General features: G+C 40.7%; 1 protein-coding gene across 14 annotated transcripts in view; it reads left to right on the top strand.

Annotated features, from left to right (window-relative positions):
• Positions 1-21,060, top strand: part of CDC42BPA (CDC42 binding protein kinase alpha) — a 207,647-nt gene that overhangs the window by 124,308 nt on the left and 62,279 nt on the right. For 11 of the 14 annotated variants that reach the window (XM_084791667.1, XM_084791676.1, XM_084791674.1 and 8 more), the window contains exons 13-15: positions 7,745-7,987; positions 8,211-8,321; positions 18,699-18,946. In XM_084791667.1, coding sequence (XP_084647793.1) covers positions 7,745-7,987; positions 8,211-8,321; positions 18,699-18,946 — 602 coding nt within the window. The remainder of the gene's footprint in view (positions 1-7,744; positions 7,988-8,210; positions 8,322-18,698; positions 18,947-21,060) is intronic. The other 3 variants (XM_084791680.1, XM_084791670.1, XM_084791672.1) reach the window with 1 other exon arrangement.

The following is a 21,060-nucleotide window of genomic DNA, read 5'->3' as shown; positions in this document are numbered from 1 at the left end:
AGCTTTTTCTGAAGGGTGTTCTGTTGTCTGGATTGGCTCTTATGGAAAAGGATGCTTGTTCTTTTTGAGAAGGCCTTCAGCCAGACAGTAAATCTCATAAATTTTGAATGTGCATCCAACCAGGAACAGAAATGTGACTCAGAGCTGTTTTGTTTTGTTTTGTTTTGTTTTGTTTTTTTTGAAAAGGCCTTCAGCCAGACAATAAATCTCATAAATTCTGAATGTGCATCCATCCAACCAGGAACAGAAATATGATTCAGAGCTTTTTTTTTGGACCAGCGATCAAGTGTTCCCCTGCTTGTTATGAGGGAGGGGTTTGTTCCTGTCAGACTCCAAACTTGCTGATACCTAACTAACTGCCTAACAATGTTAGAAGAATTCGATTTTCCTTTCTCCAATATGGCTGACCAGTTACTTGTGTACAGAATATTTGTTCACTCTCCAGTTGTGCAGTGACACCTCTGTCATATAGCAAATTTTCTCTTTACATAAGTCTCTATCCCTTGAAAACTGTGATGGAATTTTGATTGAAATTATGTTTTATCACTGATCAATTATAAAAGAATTGTTTTGCATTATATCAAAGTGCATTCATGTTTGTTATTATTTTGAATATACACATAAACAAGAGTACAGCAGATTATTATTTGTACTTAGAAGATAACAGCCACATGGTTCCTCTCTACATGAGTTTCTATCTCCTGAGAACTGATTGGATTTAGTTAGTGAGGAGGCTGTGTTAAAGCAGAGTAACGCCCAAATGTCTATCCAGGTATTAATATACAAGAAAAAGGCAATACTGTTCTCCTACTCCTTTTTTCCCCTGAATCTCCTGGGGAGTCTGAAGAGAGATGTCTTTGACCTCTTCTCTGTGCTTTGGAATAAACATTAACTAGTCTAGGCCTCAGTTAAGCCCCAGACAACGAGCTTCACATAGTCCAGGGCATGTGCAGCCTCACCTTAAAGTAAATGAAATTTTCTCACTATCGAAATTTGTTATGAATTACCCTTTATAGCTCACATTTGGGAATGGCCTCAAGTTTCAGTGACATCTGTTCAGGTGGACTAATTCTGCAACTTGAAAGCTCTTTTTGTCCAGTGCCAAAGTCTTTTAAACCACCAATGTGATATCTTTAAAGTTATTTAAATTTTGCATTATGACCCAGTTGGTAGAATGCTTGCCTGGCATGTATAAAGCATTTTGTCCAATCCCCAGCACTGCATAAACAGACATGCTGATTCTTATGACCCCAGCAGAAGGGGATGTAGGCAGCACATCAGAAACAATAGCCTGGGAACTCTGAGTCCTTGTCTCAGTAACGTGAAGGAGGGAGGGAGGGAGGGAGTGAATTAGTGAGTGAATTAATTAATTTACATTTTCATGAAAAAGTTGTCTTTCCTTAAGTTGGTTATTATATTATTTCATATTTTAAATATCTTTAAATGTTATGCTTTCTCACTGGCTTTTGTTAGCAGCTCTGGTCCAACACTGATGAACTAACAGGATATATTTTAGATTTCTTCCAAAATGTTCTGAAAATAACAACAACTTTGTTTCTAATTTGGGGTGTTTATGGTTTCCATCTTTTGTAAGCTTACTGTGTTAGCAGGGACCTCAGTATGATGCTAAATAGAATTAGAAACAACAGGCATCTACCTGCTGATGATTTTTAAAACACCTGTAATATTTTACTACTAATGCTTGCTGTGCATGTCCTAGTAATGCATTTTCTAATATGATCATGTAATCACTTTCTATTTTTATTCTGCTACTCAATCTTTACTTTTAAGAATGAATATGAGTTTATGCAATGTTCATTCCTGTACATTTATATGATTGTTTCTGCTTAAACATGTATGGTGAATTACATCAACAGTTTTTCTAATATGAAACACATTTCTGAGTCTAAATTACCCATGTATTATTTTCTAATGAAAATATGATAGATTGCTTAGTAGCAGTGTTTTAAGTGTCATCCATATATGTTTATATATAATATATTTCATCTTCACAGCAACCCATGAGTTCTGTATTATTGTATTGTTCTTGTTTAACTAACACTGAATACTGAGATGTTAGCTTGCTCAGAGTCAGCAGAGATAGGAAGCGGCAGAGATAGCATTTTTGTATAGAGCCTAACTCAAAAGCTCATATCTAGGACTTTTATACACCGCTGTAAGTATTTGCTTATAAAATGGTTTTTATATATGAGTTAAATTGGCCTACACTTTCACTTTTCATGGTTATGTTTAATATAAGGTCATGCTGGTCTCAGAATGAGTGAAACGATATGCTTCATTCTTACTAGAAAGGTTCTCTGTTTCTTATGTGAAATCTACTCCCCTTTTCCTTTCTAGTTTAGACTATATGTTTCCCATATAGCATTGCTACAGCACAAATTCTATATATGAAACAGTTGTTACTTTTTATTTTTAAAGTTTTTAGTTTTAAGTGTTTTTTGTATTTATGGTTTTTATCATTGACAAATGATTTTCTTATGAGTATGTTGTAAAGTTTTCACTGTAATTGTAGCAGTCTCTCATTGATTTATGAGTCCATTGCAGTGCCTTGAAGCATGTCACTGAGTTTGCTTCATGCTTAGACCTTAGTGTTAATTTAACAATATTTAGTATATATTATTGAAAAGAATATATATTTCCAAAAAAGGGGCAAATTTCTATACATATAAAGGTTATTAGAACTTTTCCAAACCTGTTAGTGGAAGGGAATATAGGACAAGGTCCCATCGTGTAGCCCAGGATGGCCTTCTGCTCAGTGCTTAAACATGGCTGACCACACATGTAGCCCAAGATGGCCTTCTACTCAGTGCCTAAACCAGGCTGACCACACATGTAGCCCAGGATGGCCTTCTGCTCAGTGCTTAAACATGGCTGACCACACATGTAGCCCAGGATGGTCTTCTACTCAGTGCCAAAACCAGGCTAACCACACATGTAGCCCAGGATGGCCTTGTGCTCAGTGCTTAAACATGGCTGACCACACATGTAGCCCAGGATGGCCTTCTACTCAGTGCCTACACCAGGCTGACCACACATGTAGCCTAGGGTGGCCTTCTGCTCAGTACTTAAGCCAGGTTGACCATACATGTAGCCCAGGATGGCCTTCTACTCGGTGCCTAATCCAGGCTGACCACACATGTAGCCCAGGGTGGCCTTCTACTCAGTGCCTACACCAGGCTGACCACACATGTAGCCCAGGATGGCCTTCTACTCAGTGCCTACACCAGGCTGACCACACATGTAGCCCAGGATGGCCTTCTACTCAGTGCCTAAACCAGACTAACCATACATGTAGCCCAGGATGGCCTTCTACTCAGTGTCTACACCAGGCTGACCACACATGTAGCCCAGGGTGGCCTTCTACTCAGTGCCTAAACATGGCAGACCAAACACTGCCTCTAACCCTCCTCAGTGCTGGGTTAACAGGTGTGGGCCGTATTTCAGGTTGTTGATAATTAATGATTAGAAAATTGAAATTCTTGTCATGGTGATTGATTTTCTAATCTTCTATAGTCTGGGCAGTTTCTTTTTAATGTACTTTTAAGACTTCCTTACAGAATTTACTAAATATTAGCATGGCTTGGCTTCCTATTCTATTGAGTACTGTGATTGTTTAGGAATATTCCCTATTCCTAACAATGCTTTTTCTTCTAGGGTCTAGATTTTGTTTATCTGGTGTGACAAACTACCTTTACCTGGTGACTTTGGCCCTTTTTATTTATCTTCATTACTAATCGATATGATATGTTCCTGCTACATTATTTTTGCTTCATATTTGTCATTCTGTGTTTCTTTTGTGTCCTTATTTTAGCAAAATGTAATTATGCTAAAATAAATGTATGTAGCATAGTATTTCCTCTCTTAACCATTTTTGAGGCATAGTTCATCAGTGTAAAGTACATGTATGTTGCTATGAAACCAGTTTCCAGAATTCTTTTTGTTTTGCTCAGTCAGTTCTTATTCTAATTTTCTTGTTTATGTTTTACTCTCTACTAGTTCTGGTCTTTGGGTATTTGCATTTGAATTTTACTATCCATATTAACAAAATCTAAATGTATTAACCAGTCGCTGAAATTCTTAAGGGCCTCTCATTCTGTTACTTCTTTCCCAATTTATGTGCAGTCTCCACAGATATTTAGTATGTATATTTATTTATTAGTAACTACACATCAGGCATTTAACATAATATGATCATATGCACATTTCTTCACATCCATGCATCCTAGATTCTTAGCCCTGTTTCCCTTGTGTTCTGTTGTTATTCTAAAAACATTTTCCTTTATCCTGAAGTAAAGCTATAGAGTTTTCTTCAGTGCAGATCTGATAGTGTTAAACTCTGCCAGTTTTCACTATACTTTGGAAATAATTTTTCTAAGTATGCAGTATTATTTTCTTGTCTCTTGGCAAGTTTCCCCACCCTCTCTGTTACTACTTGCCTCTTCTGAAATTAATTATCTATTTTTTGTTTTTCTGAGAGCAGAATATAAGTGATTTACTCCCACTCCAATTTTCTTTTTAAAAAATGTATTACATTTGTATATATATGCATGTATGCACATGTGTATATTTATATGTGCACATGTGTGCATATGCTGTGGCTTGGGTGTAGAGATGAGATTAACATTTGTATGTGCACATGTGTGCATATGCTGTGGCTTGGGTGTAGAGATGAGATTAACATTTGTATGTGCACATGTGTGCATATGCTGTGGCTTGAGTGTAGAGATCAGATTAACATTTGCAGAAGTTAGTTCTCTTCGTTGACCCAGAGATCAAACTCAGTGCCTTTCTCAACTGAGTCATCTCTGGCCTCCCAAATTAATTAATTAATTAATTAAATTCTCTTTACTTCCTGGTCGTACTTCACCACCCTCCCTCTCTCTCTCCCATGCCCCTCTCCTATTCCTCAGAAGAGGAGAGCTCCCCTTCCCACCCACCCCAGCTTATCAAGTCATACCAGGACTGTGTCGTCTTCCTCTGTGGCCTGAGGCAGCCCTGCCAGGGGAACATAATTGAAATGCTGGCAACAGAGTCCATGTTAGAGAGAGCCCCCACCCCCTTACTAGGAGACTCACATGGATCCTGAGCTGCCCATCTGCTACATCTTTATAGGGGCCCTAGGTCCAGTCCATGCAAGGCCCTTGGTTGGTGCTTCAGTCCCAGCAGGCCCCTCTGGGCCCTGGTTAGTTGGCTCTGTTGGTCTTCTTGTGAAGCTCCTGTCACTTCTAGGTCCTTTTCCATGCACCCACCCCCCAACTTTCCACAAGGCTCTGTACCCATTGCCCAATATTTGGCTAAGAATCTCAGCATCTGTTTTGAGGCGCTGCTGCATGGGACCTCTCAGAGGACAGCTCTGTTTGACTACTGCTTGAAAACATAGCAGAGTATTAATTGGTCATTAATTAATACTGTCAGGGGTTGGTTCTCTCTCATGGAGTGCAACTTGGGTTGGGCCAGGCACTGGTTGGACCATCCCTCAATCTCTGCTCTAGCTCCTCTGTCTTTATCTCTGCATTTCTTGTATGCAGGGTGAATTTTGTGGGTGGGTTGGAGTTCTCCCTTTATTAGGAGACTTATTTAGTTAAAGGATGTCCTCTCAGTCTCCATGACCCTGCTACTAGGAGTCTCTACTAGAGTCCCTCTCATATGTGCCCCCCCCCTTCAGCCTACCCTGAGAGAGATGCCCCGCCCAGTTTTTCTTTTCTCTACAGGCCTTCTGTCCTCGCTCCACTTCCCACCCCACTCTCCCCAGGCCTGATTTCCTCCCTCATATCTCTCTGTGTTTCCTCTCCTACTTTGTTCTCTCTCTTCAACAACTACCTCTGTCTATTCTATTTCTCCTTCTGAATAAGGTTTAAGCACCCTCCCTTGGATCTTCCATGTCACTTATCTTTTTGGGGTCTGTGCATTGTAGTATGCTTTATACTATGTGGCTAAAATCCACCTATAAGTGAGTACATGCCATGTGTGTCTTTCTGGGTCTGGTTACCTCACTCAGGATGATCTTTTCTTGTTCCATCCATTTGCCTGCAGATTTCATGATTTCCTTGTTTTTAATAGCAGAGTACTATTCCATTGTGTAAATGTTCCACAGTTTCTTTATCTATTCTTCAGTTGAGGAGCATCTAGATTGTTTCCAGATTCTAGCTATTACGAACAAGGATGTTATAAACATAGCTGAGCAACAGTGGTATACCCAAAAGATGTTACTTTTGGGTAATAGTGGTATAGCTGGGTCCCGAGGTAGAGCTATTCCCAGCTTTCTGAGAAAGTGCCTGGTTGATTTCCAAAGTGGTTGTACAAGTTTGTCCTCTTTTATTTATTTTTAATTTTACATGTGTAAGTGTTTTGCCGGCATTATTTGCATGCCCAGTCACAAGGAAGCTAGAAGAGGGCACAGTTTCTCCCAGAATTGGAGGCACAAATGATTGTGAACTGCCTTACATGGGTGTGGAAGTCAAACCCAGGTCTTCTAGATCACCACCCAGTGCTCCTAACTGCTGAGCCATCTCTTCAGTACAAATGTCTTTGGAGATTTTAACTTTGATTTTATAGTGCTGCCCAGCTTCATTTTTACACACTTCTGGGTTTAGGTTTGAGTTTCCTTTTCTTGTTTCATAAATACAAAAATTCCCTTATTATATAAGTGTGTGTGTGTGTGTGTGTGTGTGCTTTTAATTTTGATGCATGTTTCTCTTGTGTCTACATGTCTTACAGATTCTTTTACACACCTCTGTGATAGTTTGTATTAGTCTTTTCTCATTTCCCAATTTTATGATGACTCCTTTTGTTTCTTCATACACCTCATACATGTCAACCTTATGCCAATACCTAATGATGTCCAAATACGCTTGGTGTTTATTTTTGTTGCCTGTCTTTGCCTTTGATTCCTTATAGTGGTTTTGGTTTTTGGTTCTTTGGAAATCTGTGGATAGGGGCTGTGTTTATTTGCGGTTAATGTGTGGATAAGCCAAGTTTCCTTGGAAGCTCTTTCCTCTAAAGGTAAGGCACACTTCTTTCTGTTGGGAGTCAGGGAGCTACACTGACCTGAGTCTGCAAAGCACCTCTAAACAAGTACTAAGATGGAGGGAGTTTTTCTGTGTTACTGATCTAGGGCTTATTATCCTCATTAAGAAAAATGCAACTGTTTACTTATTATTTGCAGTTATTCAATTTAATTTTTAAAATATCTCCCAAATATTTATTAAATTTTACAAATTATTTTGAGCACCATAGTTTATATTTCTACATTCTGCTCCTTCAGCTTCCTCTCTGCACTTGCCGTGTGATTGTAAAAATTTGAGAGGTGGGACTGGAGAGGGCTCACTGGTTAAGAGCACTGGCTGCTCTTGAGAGGACTCTGGACCCGCTCCCAGCACCCACCTGGGAGCTAACAACTGTCTGTTACCCCCGTTCTATAGGTCTGATGCCCTGTTCTGGACTTTGCAGGCATCAGGTGTGACACACAGTGAGTGGTACACAGATATGCATGCAGGCAAAATACCCATACACATGAATAAAAATAATCCTTAAAAAGCAGTTTGAGAAGGTAAACAAGGCATCATTTTGTTCCTTTTATGTCCTTAGCAGGCATCTGTTTCCTTCAGTATTGTCCTGAGGTGAATTATTTTGGCTCTTCATGACTTAATAATAGCTATTTTGATGGCCAGGTTTGGTCTCTAGGTTGCAGATTTAGTAACATATATTCTTTTTAAAACTGTAGGAACTAGTCCAGGCTAGTGAGCGATTAAAAAATCAATCCAAAGAGCTGAAAGACGCACACTGTCAGAGGAAACTGGCCATGCAAGAGTTCATGGAGATCAATGAGCGACTAACAGAATTGCACACCCAAAAACAGAAACTTGCTCGCCATGTCCGAGATAAGGAAGAAGAGGTGGACCTGGTGATGCAAAAAGCTGAGAGCTTAAGGCAAGAGCTGCGCAGAGCAGAAAGAGCCAAGAAAGAGGTCAGTAGCCAGGCAAATTCCATAGTACCTGTGGAATAGTGCTTTAAACTGCACTTAGACTAGTGAAGTAATGTGCATTCTGTTCTTTAAGTTTTGATAAAAGTTATTTTGTAGCTTGGTATTATTAACTAGTGTGACTCCAACCATTTAGCTACAAATACCTTGTGGAGAGGTCCTTTGAAAAACTAACCATGAAATCTGCACTTTTCCCTTTATTTTAAAGCTGGAAGTTCACACTGAAGCTCTAATTGCTGAAGCATCGAAGGACAGGAAGCTCCGAGAGCAGAGCGAGCATTATTCTAAACAGCTGGAGAATGAGCTGGAAGGACTGAAGGTACCGTTGGCGTGTATGACGCTGCCTCCGCAAGCTTAGTAGGAGTGTTAGCTTATTAACTACTTTTGGTGAAGAATGAAAATTACCTCTGCTTCTCCTCTAGTATTCTTAATTCTCACTCTTACTAGTAGGAAGCTGACATGGGTTTGCTAATCACATTCGGTTGTTTAATGAGAAGAGGGATGCACAGAGGACTGCCCACCTGAGCAAGATGTCCGGTAGCCTGAACCCATGTGTAAGAAGAGACCAAGACTCCCTCTGCTTGTCCCTTTTCTATTGTTGTGATACTATATTTAATGAAGGACTTGAGGAAAGGAGCATTTGTTTGGGCTGACAGTTTGAGAGTATTGTTCATCATGGCCAGGATGGCATAACAGCAGGAGCTTGAGGTCACACTGCATTTGCAGTCAGGAAGTGGAGAGAGATGAATGCTGGTACTTGGCTTAGGCTCTCCTGTTTATTCAGTCTGGACTGCATTGGCAGGAGACGTCTTCCCACATGCCCCAAGGTTTGTTTCTGTGGTAACTCTAAGGCCCATGACATTAACAGACAAGATGAACCATCACGCCACCTGTTTTGTAAATGACCCAAAAGAGGCCAATTCTGGCTAGATGACCTGGTTTTAAGTTCTAGACTAAGTTACTAGCTGTGTAAAGCTGAATGGAGCACTTCCCCTCCATCTGTAGCTCCTGTTCCTGGGGTATATAAACACATGAGCACACTCACACCTCATAGTGCTCAGTGACTCTTACACAGTGATGCTCTTAAACATGTTAACAGAATGTCAGAGTCGAGTTATTGGCATCTCAGGCTGTCTCTATGCTCCCTTTGTGCTGCACCACAGCCCTTGTAGGAACCATAGTGTAGTTTGATGGCTGACTCACAGACAGGCAAGTGCATTATTAAGCTGTCCTGTGTACATGGCCATTTTTTAATACTTGTTTAATACATGTGCTATTCAGTGAATCAGTCATGTGATAGAACTGGCCATAACTGTGATGACATCAGTGTTTGCAAGTGAACATTCTCCTGTTGGAGAACTAGGAACTCTGTCTGGCCTTTGTTCCTTTGCTTAATTCAGAGGAGCTAGAGTGGCGCCCTAGTCTTAGGCTTTTTCTCATCTGTAAATATTTTGTTTTGCTTTCTCACTACTATGACCAAAATACATGAGAAAACAATGTAAGGGAAGGAATTACTTGTTTTGCCTTACTGTCTGAGAAATACCATTTATAGGGCTTGGTTTATTGATTGTGGACCTGTGATAAGGCAGAACATTGTGATTGGAACATAAGAGAAGAGACTCTTCACCTATTTGCAAACAGGAGCAGAAAGGGGCAATGTAGGGAGTGAACAGGCTAAAACATGCCTTAGGAGTGTGCTCCTTCCCAGAGCCCTCCTCCCTCCAACTAGGCCCCACTTCTTTCTTTTCAGCACCTTCCCAGAGTTAATGCATGCATTAGAACAGTGTCACATGTGCTCTCACACACACATCTAGCCGGAGCTAGAAAAGCCTCATAACCCAGCCAAGGATCAACATTAACCCCCATATTATCCTTTTCTTACCCAGCTTTACCAATGGTAATGTATCTAGTTAAATATTTTTGAAGCTGGGCACAGTGGTGTATGCCTATAATCTCAACACTTAGGGAAGTAGAGGCAGGTGGATCTCTGAGTTCAAGGCCAGCCTGGTCTACAAAGCTAGTCCAGGACAGCCAAGGCTACACAACCCTGTCTTAAAAACAAACAAACAAACAAACAAACAGATGTTTTGAGATGTATTTAATTTCATGTTACATGTATAGGCGTCTTGTGTCCATGCATGCCTATGTACCACATGTGTGCAGTACCCACAAAAGTTAGAAGAGGGTGTCATATCCCTTGGGAATGGAGTCATAGATGGTTGTGAGCTGCTGTGTGGGTGCTGAAAATCAAACTCAGGTTCCCTAGAAGAGCAGTCAGTACTCTTCACTACTGAACCATCTCTGGTACCCTCTTTTTAATTTTTTAGGTTAGCATACAAATGGATATGTTTTATCATGAAATCTTCGTACATATATTTGAGAAAATGAAGCCCAGAAGAGTTAAGAGTTTTGTAGTCAGAGTGACAGTGCATACTCTAAACTAGGTTTTCTAGTTCTTAGAAATGTTCTCTATACTAGTATACTTTGTGGTATGTGGTATATGTGAACTATGGTAAAGAATGTATTTAAATGCTTTGTACTAGGGCTTGGCACTATTAACATCTCAAAAAGGTGAGTTGGGAGATGGAAGTTGTGAGAATCTGAATTTGATCCCAAGTGCCCACATGAGAAGCCAGGAGTGGGGTAGTGCAGCTGTAGCCTGAGTGCTGGGAGGTGGGCACAGGTGCGTCCCTGGGTCTTGCTAGCTAGCCAGATGGCACGGCCTCACTGTCAAACCCCAGGTTCCAGTGAGAGATCCTAAATAAAAAAGAGAATGAACAGTGCCTGAGAAAGGTTGGGGGGAAAAGCTTCTTATTGTGAAGAGTAAATTTCAAAATAGCCAAGAAAATACTTATTCCCTGCCTTTTGTCCCTCTGGGACAAATAAATCTACTTTGTGGTGAGAACTTGCCCTTGGGTGTCCTGTGCCAGTACTGGTCCCTTTAGGTGTGCCTCCATCAGAGCTCACCCCTGCCTCCATTTCAGAGACCAAGACAGGAGAGAAAGGTCAAGGGAGGGAGTGGGGGCCGACAAAGGACCGCCTCTGGATAGAGAGAAGACAGACCTGACCCATAGAGCAATGGCAGTTTATAAAGGTAAAGGGGAAAACCCCGGTCAGGATGAGGTGTTTAGTTTTAATTGGGCATGTTAATTAGGTGAAGCCAAAGAGGGCTTTTGGTTGCTGGACTTCAGTACTTTGATAGTGGGACCTTGGTGGTCAGCCTCAGAGAAGGAAGTGCCTAAATGAGGGAATGGACCTTGGGCACTGGCTTTAGGAATGTAATTTAATGATTTTTAGCAAGGCGGATGGAATGGGGAGAAAGGCAAGGCCTGCTCAAGCCGAGTTTGTTCCAATGCCGTCCTCATTGATCAAAGATGTTTTCCATGTTGAATTCAGTTACTCAGTTGGGGAAGATGTGTACAGTGATAACTGTATTACTCGGTGTATTTTAGTTGTTTGAAAAGACTATTCCTATCACTTTTCTTTTTTTAGTATTCTTTACAAATAAGAAGCTTCTTTTTTGATCCTTTCCTATACCCAGTACTTCTCTCACCTTTCAAATGGACTTTTTTATTATTAAAATTATATGGAAGACAACATGAATATTGAAAGCATAGGCATTTGATTTTCCAAGTAATTGGTATTTTCTATTTAAATATTTCATATTTATAAAGATCATTTTTTTCATTAAAATGAAGACTATCTCACTGTTATGATTCCTTAGGAGTGTTACAGTCATGTTTTTGTTTGTTTGTTTTTACTATTAATATTTTATGATGTTTTCTTATTGCTTATTTTAATGTCTATAATTATTTCTTGTTTATCTTCTTTTTATTTATTTATTTAAATAATTTATTCAGATTACATCTCAATTGTTATCCCCTCACTTGTATCTTCCTGTTCTCCCGTCCCTCCCTCTTTCACCCTGTTCCCCTCCCCTAGACCTGTCACAGAAGGGGACCTCCTCCCCAACCATATAATCACAGCCTATCAGGTCTCATCTCATTTATCTTCTATGGTCTATCATTTCTTTTTCTTTTTCTCCTTTTTTTGGGGGGGAGGGGGCCGGGGGAGACAGGGTTTCTCTGTGTTAGCCTTGGCAGCTGTCCTGGACTTGCTTTGTAGACCAGGCTGGCCTTGAACTCAAAATGATCTACGCTGGGATTAAAGGCATGCGCCACCATGCCTGGCTGTCTGTCATTTCTAATACTAGTATATCATTAGTATTTTTTAGGGAAATAATTGCATAGAAATAAAATTTTTGTTTTCCTTACAATATTCGTTCCTGTTAAGTTTGACATGCTGGTCAGACAGAATAACTGAAATCCCTGGATCAGGAGCAGGAGAGGGAGACATCCTTTCTATTAGAATATTTCTGAATTTAGTGGATGAACTTCTGATGCCTCTATTTTTATTTTGTCTGATGGCTTGAAATACTTGTCTTTAACCTGAAAAACTTACTGAGTTCCCTTATAGTTTTATTGTGGGACTTGAAGTAATATTTTGAATTACTGGATTTTATTAAATACTTTAAAAAAGCAAGGGTACCTGCTGAGAAGAGCACTTGGATTTTCAACCTGTCAAAGTAATGCATTTATCAACATATTCAACTTCCTTCATTACTGGCAAGGAAGCCTACTGCCTTGTGACCGGTTGTTTTTACTTATGATTTAATTTCATTTTCAGTATTTTATTTGACTGTTTTAATTCTTACACAATACATGATTCATCTGTAGTTTAAATTGGCGATCTTGTCAACTTTTAATTTGAGGGGAATTTTTCTTTGAAACTTCTTGTACATATTGTTGCCATCATAACAGCTAACTAAGCAGAACAGCAAAGCAAACTGTTCTTGACGTGCTTAAAACTGTGAGCAAGTAGTGTGGGTCAGAGACAGGGGGCACATCAAAGGTGTGATCAGGCACCATTTCACATGCAGAAGAGCAGGAGAGGTAAATGAATAAATGAATAAATAAATAAATAAATGAATAAATAAATTGGGTCTGGAGAGGTTCAGTGGTTAAAAGCACTCAGAGAATCCTAAGTTGGTTCCCAGCTCCAGGAGGGCCTCCATAGCACCTGAACATGTGGCATACAGACACACAGGAGTGCACATGTACTCATAAATAAATACAGACACACAGGCACACAAACACATATACATAAATACACGCAGACATACATAAATACACACAGGTACACACAGATACTCGTAAATAAATACAGACACACATATACACATAAGTATAAATTCTGAAAGAGCAAGAATCTGACATGCTCTGACTCTTCTCAGTCCAGGCAAGCTTTGACCTCTAGAAGTTACTCGACAGTCTGTGTCTGGCTCATGGTAAATACTCCTTAGTGAGTGGACACTGTACTGGGCACTCTCAAGCACTGTCGCTGGTCCACACCACTTCCTTTGGGGGCTCTTTAAATTATGTATTGCACATGAAAGAGAGAGATGGTGCTTTCTCTCTACAGGAAGTCAACAACTATCTCCAGTTGTTGTAGTTAGGGTTACTATTGCTGTGATGAAACACCAGGACCAAAAGTAACTTGGGAGGAAAGGATTTGTTTGGCTTATACTTTCACATCACTGTTGATCATCCAAGAAGTCAGGACAGGAACTCAAACAGGGCAGGAACCTGGAGACAAGAGCTGATGCAGAGGCCATGGAGAGGTGCTACTTACTGACTTATTCCTCTTAGTTTGCTTAGCCTGCTTTCTTATACAACTCAAGACCACCTACACAGGGGTGGTACTACCCACAATGCACTGGGTCCTCCTCCAATCAATCACTAATTAAGAAAATGCCCTTTAGGCTTGATAGCACAGTCTTATGGAAACATTTTCTCAATTGGGGTTCCCTCCTCTCCGATGACTCTATGTTATGCGTAGTTGACATAAAACTACCCATCACTAGTGTTTCTGCCCTAATGACTGGCTTCTTCCAAAGAACATAGTGTCCTTCAGCTCGGGACTCTTCTTGTAATAAGCCTACATGCATATAGTCATTTGGCTTTAAAACTCCTATTGCTATGCACTTCGATACACTAGGAAATGCTAATGACCCCAAGAAACTAAAAACTCTAGAACTCCTATAATTTATGCCCTGCATGTTTCTGCTTATCTTTCATATAGTAACTAGAAGAACCTTTAGGCTGCATTTCTTCTCTTTCTTTTTAAAATATTTAAAATATATTTTAGTCATACCCACCCAGACTGCCTCCCTCAGACTCCTCCCAGAGTCTCTCACTTAATTCCCAAGCCAACTTGGCGACTTTTTTTCTGTACCCACTGAGTCCAGTCAGTGCTGCCTGCACGCACACATGTGAGGCCGTCCAGCAGCAAGGGTTGACCCTCCTTTCCCCAGGAGCCACAGCTGTTGTGAGCTCATGAGCACAGTGCCCTGTCGTGGCCAGGACACTGTGGAAAGTAGTCCTTCCTAACAGCTACCTTTTCCTGATTTTCCCCTCTCTTCCTTGGTGTTCTCTAAGCCCTGTGGGGAGGGGTAAGATGTAGATGTCACATTTAGAGCTGAATGCTTCACCATCACTTATTCTGTATACATTGACCAGTCGTGAATCTCTGTATTGGCCACTGTCCACACAGTAGGGGCTGATAGCTGCAGGGGTATAAAGATAAATATTTAGAAGGCAGCTTTATATCCATTTAGCAAAACAGTATTAGGTTTTCACTAGGGCCGTGGTTTGGGCCATGTTTGCTGTATTAGGCATGAGTTCCATGTCATGAGTCAGGCCTTAAATTCAGCCAGAGTAGGGAAGAGGGGATCTTAACTGAGAAGATGCCCCCGTAACATCGGCCTGTAGGCAACTCTGTGTAGCATCCTCTCAGTTAATGGTTGATTTCTGAGGGCACAGCCCATGCGGGCAGTACTGCCCCTCAGCAGGTGGTCCTTGGTTATTTAGGAAAGCAGTCTGAGCAAGCCATGAGGTGCAGGCCAGCAAGAAGTGCTCTTCCATGGCCTCTGCTTCAGTTCCTGCCTTGACGTCCCTCAGTGATGGACTGTGACCTGAGAGTTCTAAGCTGAAATAAACCTTTTTCTCCCTAAGTTGTTTTTAGCCATGGTGTTTTTCACAGCAATAGAACCATAATTAAGACAGTAGCTCATGGCTGTAACCCAAGTACATAGGCTGTGGAAGCAGGGTACTGTAAGGTTAGCCTGGACTACATAGTGAGTTCCATCATGGCCTAAGAGTGAGACTCCATTTTAGGAAAACAAACACTTTTCTCCTTCTCCTTACTGTTTTCCCTAAAAGCTAAGAGACTTGCTTTTTCCTAATGTAGATATAAAAATATTTAGACCTTTGTCATTTTTTTTCTGTACAGTAACAAAAACCTCGTTTCTTTTCTTTTTATACATTCTAACTGAACCATGCCCTCCCTCATTTTAATCTTTTAAAGGCATGAATTTAATGATAGCTGTTTGACTGTTGCTTTATTAGGCATAAGATGGTTAGATTTTTTTCCTTAAACATATATCAACAATAATCCTAGATAAAATTTTAATGTGCCAGTTAGTTTTCATCAACTTGACACAAGCTCGAGTCATCTGGGAAGAAGAAACCTTGACTGAGAGAAGGCTTCTAGGAACGCCTGTAGGAGAGTCTGTAGGGCATTTCCTTGATAAATAGTTTATACAGGAGGCTTCAGATCAGATGAGATGGTGCCTAGACAAGTGGTCCTGAGTGCCACAGAAAGCAAGCTGAGGCAAGGCTGCCCACTCTCTCCATATCTCTTCAATATAGTACTTGAAATTCTAGCCAGAGCAATAAGATAACAAAAGGAGATCAAGAGGATCCAAATGGGAAAGGAGGAAGTCAAATTACCCCTATTTGCAGATGATATGATAGTATGCATAAGTGACCCCCAAAATTCCACCAGAGAACTCCTACAGCTGATAAACACCTTCAGGAAAATGGCTGGATACAAAATTAACTCAAAAAAGTCAGTAGCCTTCCTATATACAAAGGAGCAGAGAAAGAAATTAAGGAAACTACACCCTTCTCGATAGCTGCAAGCAATATAAAATATCTAGGAGTAACTCTAACAAGCAAGTAAAGGACTTGTTTGAAAAAAAAACTTCAAATGTCTGAAGAAAGAGATTGAAGCTGACATCAGAAGATGAAAAGATCTCCCTTGTTCGTGAATTGGAAGAATTAACATAGTAAAAATGGCCATCTTACCAACTTCAAATGTCTGAAGAAAGAGATTGAAGCTGACATCAGAAGATGAAAAGATCTCCCTTGTTCGTGGATTGGAAGAATTAACATAGTAAAAATGGCCATCTTACCAAAAGCAGTTTACAGATTCAATGCAATCCCTATCAAAGTAACTACACAATTTTTTAAAGACATTGGAAGATCAATTCTCAACTTCATATGGAAAAACAAAAACCCAGAATAGCTAAAACAATCCTGTACAATAAAAGATCCTCCGGAGGAATCTCCATACCTGATCTCAAGCTGTACTACAGAGCAACAGTAATTAAAACAGCATGGTACTGGCACAGCAATAGGCTGGTTGATGAATGAGATTGAATTGAAGACCCAGATATGAATCCACACACATATGGTCACTTGATTTTTGACAAAGAAGCCAAACCTATTCAATGGAAAAAAGGATAGCATCTTCAACATATGGTGCTGATCTAACTGGATGTCTACATGTAGAAAAATGCAATTAGATCCATATTTATCACCATGCACAAAACTAAAGTCTAGATGGATTAAAGACCTCAACATAAAACCAGAGATACTAAACCAGTTAGAAGAAAAAGTGGGGAAGAGCCTGGAACACATTGGCACAGGAGACAACTTCCTGAACAGAATACCAACAGCCCAGGCCTTAACATCAACAATCAATAAATGGGACCTTATGAAGCTGAGAAGTTTCTGTAAGGCAGAAGACTCTGTCAAAAGAACAAAGTGACAGCCCACAGACTGGGAAAAGATCTTCACCAACCCTACATCTGACAAAGGTCTAATATCCAAAATATATAAAGAACTTAAGAAATTAAACACCACCAAACCAAATAATCTAATTAAGAAATGGGGCTCAGAACTAAACAGAGAATTCTCAGCAGAGGATTATTGAATGGCTGAGAAACTCTTAAACAAATGACCAACAGCTTTAGTCATCAGAGAAATACAAATCAAAATGACTCTGATATTCCATCTTACACCCATTAGAATGGATAAGATCAAAAACTCAAGTGACAGCACATGCTGGCGAGGATGTGGAGAAAGGGGAACATTCCTTCATTGCTGGTGGGAATGCAAACTTGTACAACCACTTTGGAAATCTATCTGGTGATATCTCAGAAACTGAGAATAAGGCTTCCTCAAGACCCAGCTATTCCACTCCTTGGCATATACCCAGAAGATGCTTCACCACACAAGGACATATGCTCAACCATGTTCATAGCAGCCTTATTCATAATAGCCAGAACCTGGGAACAGCCTAAGAGTCCCTCAGTAGAAGAATGGATAAAGAAACTGTGGTACATTTACACTATGGAATACTACTCAGCTATAAAAAAACAAGGAAATCCCAAAATTTGCGGACAAGTGGTTGGAACTAGAAATGATCATACTGAATGAGTTAACCCAGAAGCAGAAAGACTCACATGGTTTATACTAACTTATAATTGGACACTAGCCCAAGAGGCATGTCACATGATAGTTTTCAATTACCAGGAGAATGGAATGGTTGTGAGGACATCCTATTGGGACTCTAAGTGAAAGAAATATGAGAGAATGGGGAAACAGAAGGATCCAGAGGGTCCTAGAAACGTACAAGAAGAACATCATGACGGACAGATCTGGGCCTAAGGGTTCTACTCAAACTACTGCACCAACCATGGGCAATACATGCAGTAAACGTTGACTCAGATCTGGCCAATGGCAAGACATTCTCCACAGTTGAGTGGAGAGCAGGGTCTGACTTGGATGCAAACTCTGGTGCCCCATATTTGAACACTTCCCCATAGTGGGGAGTTCTTGTGGCACTCAGAGAAAGAATAAGCAGGCTACCAAGACAAGACTTGATAGCCTATAACCATATAGTGGGGGAGGAGGTCCCCCTCGGTCATAGACTTAAGGTAGGGGAATAGAGGGAAAGAGGAAGGGGGGAGGAATGGGAGGATACAAGGAATGGGATAACAATTGAGATGTAATCTGAATAAATTAATAAAAGAAAGAAAGAAAGAAAGAAAGAAAGCTGAACAAGCCATGGAGAGTAAGCCAGTAAGAAGCTCTCCTTTGTAGTTCTGCTTCAGTGCCTGCCTCCAGGCTCCTGCCTTAAGTGCCTGCCCTTGCTTTCCTCTGCGATGGACTGTGACCTGTAGGATGTAATAAGTCCTTTCTTCCTCGAGTTGCGTTTGGTCATTGTCTTTATCATAGCAACAGGGAGCAAACTAGAACAAATTTAAAATGAAATCATATAAATGCCATCAAAATGTTCAGATTAATTTCTGCTCTTAGTATGCAGGCTTTCCATAATATCAGAGACATGGACCATAAAAGCATATAGATAAAAGAAAGTATGTGTAATATATAGCAGAGAAATAATAGCCTTTCATAAACATTTTTGTGTGAGAATATATATAAATGATGTACATATATAATCCCTGAGTTATTTATTTTATTTCTTTAATCTTTTGTTATGTATATAGCAAAAACAAATTAGTTACTCACCAGGAATCTGCAGCATAGAGCATCAGCAAGAGATAACTAAACTGAAAACTGACTTGGAAAAGAAAAGCATCTTTTATGAAGAAGAAATATCTAAAAGAGAAGGCATTCACGCGAGTGAGATTAAAAACCTGAAGAAGGAGCTGCACGACTCCGAAGGCCAGCAGCTTGCTCTCAGCAAAGAAATTATGGTTCTAAAAGACAAATTGGAAAAAACCAGACGAGAAAGGTAAGAATCAAATTATTTTCTCATCTAGCAAATATCTAGTTAGTGTATGTCACGCGCCAGGTCCTAGGAGACTCAGGCAATAGGCATATCCACGTTCCAGCAGGGAAAAGTCATGGTGGCTCAGTGGGAAGCTGTAGTGCAGCTAGGAAAGAGCAGTGGGAGAGAAGTGCGAAAGCAGCACAAGAGAAACGCAAGGCGGACATTTGATACGTACAGGCTTTTCAGCACAAGGAAGTACGTCTTTGCTGGACCAAAAGCGTTAGCAAGAAGTAAGAGGAGAAGTGTCCAGGGAGAGGTGGCAGCATGTGCTAAGACCTAAAGGGAAGGGAAGGTCACACACTCAGAAAATGAATACTACTTACTGTGGTGGATGCACACACAGAAAATGGGAGTGGTGAGAAATGAGACTTCGGGGTGGGGTCACAGGTAAAGTGAATTAGTAGAAGGCCTTTGCACTTTATCCTAAGTGATGGAAGGAAAGTTACATGATGGTGCTTACATGTTGGATGGTCACTTGCTACCTTGTGCAGAAGGATTTAGAAGCAGCCAAAGGAGTCTAGCTGTAAGACGAGGTAGTACTCCATTGATAGTACTGAGGTTGGAAGAAATTGTGAAATTGAGAAAATCTACTGCAAAGACAGAATCTGCAGGACAGAAGGGAGTAGCTGAGAGAAAAGAGAGAGGAGGAGGAGTTACCAGTAGCACAGAGGTTCTAGGTTTCAGGCACCTGGGTAGGTGTCGTTAGTATTTGTTCTGTGTTATTTATATTGGAAGCCCACATTTTTTTCAGTTTAGTGCATTCTTGACAAATGGCAAAGTACTGTTCTATGCACTGTGGTATCAGATTGAACAGGCTGAACAAAAGTCTCTGTCCTTATGGAACCTGCTCTCAGTCTGTGAAAGAAAATAGAGTAAGGGAGGCATAGAACACATCACATAATGATCTGTGCTAAGGACCAAACAAAGGAGGAAAAGGCTGTTAGGGGAAGACTAAATTCTGTGAACAGAAGGGAAGACGAGCTGCAATGATGGAGGAATTTTACTGAGGGGGTGACTTCCCAGTAAAGAGTAAGTAAAGTATAAAATGTATGCTGTTCTGTAAGAACAGTGTACACAGAGGAGAGCCCATCCATTCCAAAGTCCTGAGCAGACCTTGAGGGTCTAACGAGCTCGTTGTAAACGAATGTCAGATGCTTTGTAGATGCTGAGTTTTACATGTGAGGTAGGCTACTTTCAGAGTGAAAATGGAAATAACTGTAGCCGCCACTCTCTCCTCTGGTGGTCAGTGCTGTCATCTGGGTGTGGTCATTTAAAGAAGAGCATAGATAGAAGAATGTCCTGAAACTGAGCTCGGGGGCATTCCAGTCCGTAGGAACGATGGGAAGAAATCCGAGCAAGTGTAGTTTTCCAGGACCCCTCATCAAGAAAGCATGCCAAATCTCTCAGTGTGTAGGGCAGTTTGAGGTCTGAACCGAGAAAAGAACCACAGTGGCATTTGCATTTAGGACCACATGACTTTGATAAAAACAATCTGACTGGAAAAGTGGTTACAGGAGACCTAAAGGAGAGCCAGTGGAGCAGTGACGTCTGCACATGCAAGCAGTGGAACAGTAGCTGGACATGTTTATCTCCAGTCACTTGGCTCATTGTTGGTGTGGTGTGGTGTGGTGTGTGTGTGTGTGTGTGTGTGTGAGTGAGTGTCTGTCTGTGTGTATTTATTAAGTAGAAATGATAACAATTCAATAGAGTTGGGAGGAAGGTACTAGAACAGTGAAGAGCTCAGCCTTACTCAGGCATATGTGGTTTTACCTAGAGAAAAGAAGAGGATGTAGAGTAAAAGGGCACAGATGAAGTCAGCTAGAAGGTGGGTGTGGTTCTTGTGTTGAGTTGGGACGGTTGAATGTGACGTGCTCGGGAAACATTAATGTGAGGTATGCCATCAGTTTAAAGCCCTGGCAGTTTCCAGTATAGATCCCAAGCTCCACTGGTGTAGCAGGTAGTAAATAGAGCCACATGATGAGGTTAAGTGAGCACCTGAGATAGTATTCTGAGCATGCTGGCATTTACAGGAAGGCAGAAGCACAATGGTTCACCAGCCAGGAGAAGATGCATTC

The sequence above is a fragment of the Acomys minous genome (assembly GCF_964271855.1).
Source record: "Acomys minous genome assembly, chromosome: 1".
In the NCBI taxonomy this organism is placed as follows: domain Eukaryota; kingdom Metazoa; phylum Chordata; class Mammalia; order Rodentia; family Muridae; genus Acomys; species Acomys minous.
Note: the sequence above shows the minus strand (reverse complement) of the source record. Positions and strands in the feature narration are given on the sequence as shown.